The sequence below is a fragment of the Asparagus officinalis genome, chromosome 3 (genome assembly GCF_001876935.1).
Source record: "Asparagus officinalis chromosome 3, Aspof.V1, whole genome shotgun sequence".
NCBI lineage: Eukaryota > Viridiplantae > Streptophyta > Magnoliopsida > Asparagales > Asparagaceae > Asparagus > Asparagus officinalis.
This window is the reverse complement of record NC_033796.1, coordinates 108,738,691-108,745,195: the sequence shown is the minus strand read 5'-3', so window position 1 is coordinate 108,745,195 and position 6,505 is coordinate 108,738,691. Positions and strand designations below refer to the sequence as shown.

Sequence of the window (6,505 nt, the reverse complement as noted above, 5' to 3'; positions counted from 1 at the left end):
ACTATTCACAAGTTGCAAGCCCGGTCTACACCTTGTGTCTTTTTGGGGTATCCTTCGAACCATAGAGGCTACAACTGTTATGATTTATTGTCTAACAAAATCATTATTTGTCGTCACGTGATTTTTGATGAGAGTGTTTTTCCATTTTCCAAATTACATACACCACCTTCTCACACATATGATTTTTTGGATGATGGAATTAACCCATATATTGTTCATCATTTGCAATTGGATGTTGCAGCCTAGCCAATACAAGCCCAGCAGGCTTCTCCCTTGCTACAAACTGCCCAGCCACCCTCTCCAACTTCTCCTCCCTTAGCCCAACAGTCATCTGAACCGCACCCCTCCTCACCCACTCAAATGTCTTCCCTGCAGCCCACTTCTACAAATCAGCCCCGAATGGTGACCCGAAGTCAACATGGTATTTTTAAGCCTAAACGTCCGTTTAACTTAAATACCACGGTTACGAAATCCCCTCTACCTCGTAACCCTTTGACCGCCCTTCGTGACCCGAATTGGAAATTGGCTATGGATGATGAATTTGATGCTCTTATTAAAAATAAGACGTGGGAGTTGGTGCCCCATCCACCTAATGTGAATGTTATTTGTTCTATGTGGATTCTTATTCATAAAGAAAAGTCTAATGGTGATTTTGAGAGGCATAAAGCCCGTCTTGTAGGTGATGGCAAAACTCAACAGGTTGGCATTGATTGTGGTGAGACTTTCAGTCCGGTGGTGAAACCGGCAACGATCCGTACAGTTCTTAGCCTTTCTTTGTCAAAGAATTGGTCCATCCATCAACTAGATGTCAAGAATGCTTTTCTTCACGGTGAGCTCAAGGAAACAGTGTATATGCATCAACCTATGGGTTTCAGGGATCCCACTCATCCAGATTATGTATGTTTGCTCCGTAAGTCCTTATATGGACTTAAGCAGGCCCCGAGGGCATGGTATAAACGTTTTGCAGACTATGTTTCTTCCATTGGTTTTTCGAACAGCAGATCTGACAACTCTTTGTTCATCTACAGAAAGGGGTCCGCTATGGCATACATTTTACTTTATGTTGATGATATTATTCTTACTGCGTCCTCAGATTCTCTCCGTTGCTCCATTATGGCTCTCCTTGCCTCGGAATTTGCTATGAAGGATTTAGATCCTTTGAATTATTTTATTGGCATTGCTGTAACTCACCATAAGGATGGTATGTTTCTTTCGCAGCGAAAGTATGTTGAGGAGATCATTGATCGTGCTGGCATGTCTTCTTGTAAGGCTACTTCTACTCCGGTTGATACTAAACCGAAGGTGAGCAGCACTTCGGGTGATCCGTATGATGATCCGACTCACTATCGCAGTCTCGCAGGTGCACTTCAATATCTTACTTTCACGCGGCCGGATATTTCTTATGCTGTTCAACAGGTTTGCTTACACATGCATGCTCCGAGAGACAATCATATGCATGCTCTTAAGCGCATTATCCGGTACATTCAGGGTACACTTGATTATGGTTTGCATCTCTATCCATCTTCAGTTACTAACCCCCTTTCCTACACTGATGCTGATTGGGGGGTTGCCCTGACACACGTCGGTCGACGTCTGGTTATTGTGTTTTTCTTGGGGATAACTTGATCTCTTGGTCCTCTAAACGCCAACCTACTCTCTCTCGTTCGAGTGCTGAGGCGGAGTATAGGGGGGTTGCTAATGTTGTCTCTGAGTCATGCTGGATCCGAAATCTTCTTTTGGAATTACATTGTCCTATTCATAAGGCTACATTGGTATATTGTGACAATGTGAGTGCCATTTATCTTTTAGGAAATCCAGTGCAACATCAGCGCACCAAGCACATTGAAATGGACATCCACTTTGTTCGTGAGAAGGTTGCGTGAGGACAGGTTCGTGTCCTTCATGTTCCGTCCCGATATCAGATTGTCGATATTTTCACTAAAGGACTTCCACAGGTCTTATTTGAAGATTTTCGGGACAGTCTCAGCGTTCGTAAACCTCCCGTTTTGACTGCGGGGGTGTGATAGATTATGTAAATATTATTCTTGAAGATTTTGTAATCTCCCAATTTAGGTTAGAATAGATTAGAATATATTTTGGTGTAATTAGCTCCTTATTCCTAGCCTAACATTACATTGTACAATTGGTATATTAACCAAGTCCAGCAATGAGAATAATCACGGAAAATTCTTTCAAACAGTTCAACGAGGGTTTGAGCCACAACCTTTACTGGATAATAATTCGGTGTTGGTCCCTCAACCTCAAGTGTCTGAGGAACCCATTTATAGGCAGGATCCGCATCATAGAACAAACAACATCCAGAGAGCCCTCCTAAAATAGCTACTAATAGGAATAAACCTCGTAGACTCACAGAACATGCCAATCACAATGAGCAGCGCTTCGGGTCTTTTCTTGTCGTTTGGTGGGTTTTGAAGACTCACAGAACATGCCAATCACAATGAGCAGCGCTTCGGGTCTTTTCTTGTCGTTTGGTGGGTTTTGAAGCCATTGTGCCGCGTTCATGAGATTCTGTCGCCCAAAGGTGACTCCGGTGAGACCTGCTGTTGTCTCGATGCCAGCTACGCGTAACAGGTCATTGTAGTTATGCCCGTAACCAAGAAGTGTTGAGTCTTCAGCGATCAGGTGCTTATTTCCCAGCTCGAACCATTTACCGTCGTTGTTCAGGCTAAAGCCCTGTAAGTAGAGATGGTCACGTCGGATCCTCAGCCTGACCCTACTCTTCCCATCATTGAAAACCAGTACAATGTCGTACCAAGTGAGCTTCTTCACCCAACCAGGATCCTTTTCGTCGACTACAGTGGGGAGTACAGGACGATTGCGACACCAAGTCGCTGCGTTCTCCTGACGCATCATGTCGATCTTGCTCACGTAGTTTGCCGCTGTCAGATTATAGCTAAGGCTGATCTCTATGGATTTGATCTCGCTGGCCTCCATTTTCTCACTCCCTGCACTAGATAATTGTACGAATAATCTTAAAACGGAAACGACCAGACGATTATGCATGTGAGTTTGGTCGAGATAGGATGATACATAGTTAAGTACGCTTGGACTCATGACTCAAATAGCATTAATAATTTTGAGTGCACTGGGGCCAAATACATTATCCTAGCCCATCTCCTTAATTACTTCAAAGTTTTGATGAGTGGAAGAGATCTCTAACAATAATCAAGATAATAGTGGTATTTGAGCTCTCTCACTATACTTTAACCCTTATATAGATTTGTTGTGTTTGGCAGGTTAAGAAGGGGTTAAGTCTCCTTAACCCCTCACTTAACCCTTTGCCAAACGGTACCTAATGGTTTAATAAAAGACATCTAATGATATCGGAATGATATTATAATTTGTTCATACCCTCCGATGAAAGCTGTGCTCATTCTAAACCTTCACTTAAAAAGGCTTAATATAATTATTAGAAAACTCCCCTTAACTTTCAAAATACCAAAAAAAACCCTTAAGTTTAGGGGTTTTCAGAAAACCCCCTTTAACTATAAGGTTTTATCACAAAACCCCCCTAACTGTGTTATCCCTTATTATCCCAAATTCTCAGCAAATAGAAACACTCCCCAGTTACGAACTTAACCCCTACTAGATGAAAAAATTTAAAATTTAGTTTTACGCATTAATATGCTTTCTTGCAGGAAAAACTCGCCCACAGATAATATATATGTAGGCTAGGTGTACTTTTGTCTATTGGTAATTTTGGATAATGAGGGATAACGTCGTTATGGGGTTTTTTTTCTTGATAGAACCTTAAAATTAAAGGGGGTTTGCTGATAACTACTAAACTTAAGGTGGGTTTTCTGATATTTTAAAAGTTAAGTGGGGTTTTCTGATAATCGTTCAAAGTTAAGGGGGGTTTTCTCATGTTACGCCTAAACAAAAATCATATCGTAATTAAACGATATATGGCAACAATTAAAGAACAGGTGTCAAACATGCAAAGCAGTAGAGAAACCCATATGCTAAAATTGTTAGATATTTTGTTAAGAAAAGACAATTTTGCCTTCATGAATAGTAATAAATTTTTGTAATTAAAACAAGTTTTAATTAGCAATTAAAAATATATGTAACGGCTATATAGTTATGAGGAACGTTACAAAATTTATGAGGAACGTTACCGTATTAATTGCGGGTTTTGTAACATCTCTTTCCAACACCATATATATATAGCCGTATGTTGAGCTCGGTTTTGATAAGGAAAACAACAAGTCTCTTCTCTCATGTTCATATTATTTCTTCATAGTATTGGTTTTATTTTTGGGCAACTTTCGTCATCTGAGCAGAAGCTCTGTACTCTCGCTCGAGTAGAGAGACCGGCTGATTCCGGGGGTTTTTATCGTTAGGGGAGAGGGGATCATCTGCGCCAGGACGATAGGCGGGTCCTCAATCTTCTAGGACAGTGATTACACGACTGCTCCCAATCAGGCTAGATTTAATTATTTATTTTTATTTGGATTTAATTATTTATTTTTATTTGGATTTAATTTACATGCTAATTTAAGTTTATTTGATTTTTTCTAACAATCTAGAAGAATATATATTTCGGAAAAAAATTTATATTAAAAGTACTGTTCATCATTTTTACTGTTCATCTGAAAAAATATATATTTCTTTCTGTTAAAAAAAGAGAAAATTAATAATAGTTAATTTGTTGTAATTTGCTTTACTTGCTCTTGTTTATTTGTTAACTAATAATTTAATTTAGTTGTTCTTAAAATTAAAAAAAGGAAAATTTTCTTACTGTTCACCGAGGGTTACTGTTCACTCGATGGAGTTTTTCTATTTATTAAGCAATTTTATTATTGTTCATCTAATCTAATTACTTTCCCCTCCTAAAGTATTGTATTTACATTTATTAAGCAATTTTATTATTGTTCATCTAATCTAATTACTTTCCCCTCCTAAAGTATTGTATTTACATCAGTCACAATAATAAATTGTGCTTAATATGACTATGTAATTGCTAACATAAATGCTCAAATGTATTATTTATTGTTAATTCCTTTTTGCTTTTTCAATCGCAAAGAAGGAAACCGTTACCAAATGTTTATTGTGTGAATCCATTGTTAATTAATTTCCTGCCAAGATACATGAGCAATATTGCTAATATGATTTTTAAAAACTTTAATTCATTAATTGATGTATACCAAACTCATTGTAAACCAACTTAAAGAAGTCAATACTAGAGTTGGACTCAAGATTGATACTAATAGCACATCCATATCAAATGGTAAGTTGTATATTCTTAAACCCTTTTATTTGATAATTGTTATATTTCAATATGAAACATGTTATATTCAAGCATGAATAAGAGGACCGGAATTATGAGAATAATTCATATGCATAAATTTAAATTTAGAAAGTCTCTTTTGTAGGCAACCAATTTAAATTTGGAAGGTTTCTTTTGTAGGCAACCAATTTAAATTTGGAAGGTCTCCCTTGTAAGCAACAAATTTGCAACTTCTTATAATACGAGAATTTAAAATTTATGCATATGAAATACGAAATATACTTTAATATATGAAATCATATTATATGGTTCTCTTGAATGCTTTGCATGTAACTATTAGTAATTTTATTCTGCATGTAACTATTAGTAATTTTATTCATGTATGTGCATATGCATGCATGTAAAGATATAACTACAGTATTTTAGTTTCATATTAGTTTGAAATATTTAGATATTAAGGCCGAATTCTAATCTGCACAAACTCTATGCAGTTACATATTCAGACATAGACTATAATTTTTATGATCATAGACCATGACCTTTTATGCTAACATGTTTTGATGTCCTATCATTTTAATATTGACTAGAAAGAGTAATTTTTATAGCTCTTCATTTAACTACATGTAATGCTTTCTCATGAGATTTCAGGAAATGATTAGAGTTGATATAAATATGCTCTGTCAACTAATATGCCTAGTTACAGGAGATGTAATGAATCAATGTCTTGGAAAATTAAATCAATAGGTATATCTTATATCTTCTATCTATATGATGAAGAAAAGTTCAAAATCACTGAAGTTATATTGAAATTAGTCCATCAAATAATTAAAATTGCTATTAGGTCCATTTATCCTTATAAGTTGTTTCAAATCAATCCCTCCTCTTGCTACCTGTACTCTTTCCTGGAAAGATTGATTTGAAAAATGGCTTAAACAAGAAGGGGACCTAATGTCAAATAAAGTACTAATTATAAAATAACTTGATAAATATATACAATGCCTACTAGGCAAAGTTATGATTCTAGACTTTGTAAAGTCTAAAAAGAATCTTATTGACCTTTTGACTAAGGGACTATCCAGGAGTGTGGTTCTGAATTCATCGAGGAGATGGGGTTAATCCCATAAGAGAGGTCGCTGACAGTGGTAACTCAACCCTTATTTGGAGACTTAGTCCCAATGTTGGTTTAATGTGGTAGAAACAAGCTGGACTAGTGACACTCGTGTGGAGCATCGATCCAAATATATTCATATATCA

At 36.8% G+C, this 6,505-nt stretch overlaps 2 protein-coding genes across 2 annotated transcripts; one reads left to right on the top strand and one right to left on the bottom strand.

The window, feature by feature from the left end:
• LOC109834357 lies at nucleotides 529-1,883 on the top strand. The gene is made up of 3 exons (XM_020402364.1): nucleotides 529-897; nucleotides 1,198-1,604; nucleotides 1,793-1,883. Exons 1-3 carry the CDS (start codon nucleotides 529-531, stop codon nucleotides 1,881-1,883), a joined length of 867 nt encoding a protein of 288 aa, XP_020257953.1.
• Nucleotides 2,368-3,028, bottom strand: LOC109835578 (protein synthesis inhibitor I-like). The gene has a single exon (XM_020403545.1). It carries the CDS (start codon nucleotides 3,022-3,024, stop codon nucleotides 2,368-2,370), a length of 657 nt encoding a protein of 218 aa, XP_020259134.1. The 5' UTR covers nucleotides 3,025-3,028.

What these genes read in the sequence shown, in the direction of transcription:
- LOC109834357 (XM_020402364.1), top strand. Translation starts at nt 529, where the DNA reads ATGGATGATGAATTTGATGCTCTTATTAAAAATAAGACGTGGGAGTTG. An exon ending in ATCCCACTCATCCAGATTAT is followed by an intron (nt 898 to 1,197) that starts GTATGTTTGCTC and finishes ACTCACCATAAG; the next exon opens with GATGGTATGTTTCTTTCGCA. An exon ending in GGTCGACGTCTGGTTATTGT is followed by an intron (nt 1,605 to 1,792) that starts GTTTTTCTTGGG and finishes TGACAATGTGAG; the next exon opens with TGCCATTTATCTTTTAGGAA.
- LOC109835578 (XM_020403545.1), bottom strand. Translation starts at nt 3,024, where the DNA reads ATGCATAATCGTCTGGTCGTTTCCGTTTTAAGATTATTCGTACAATTA.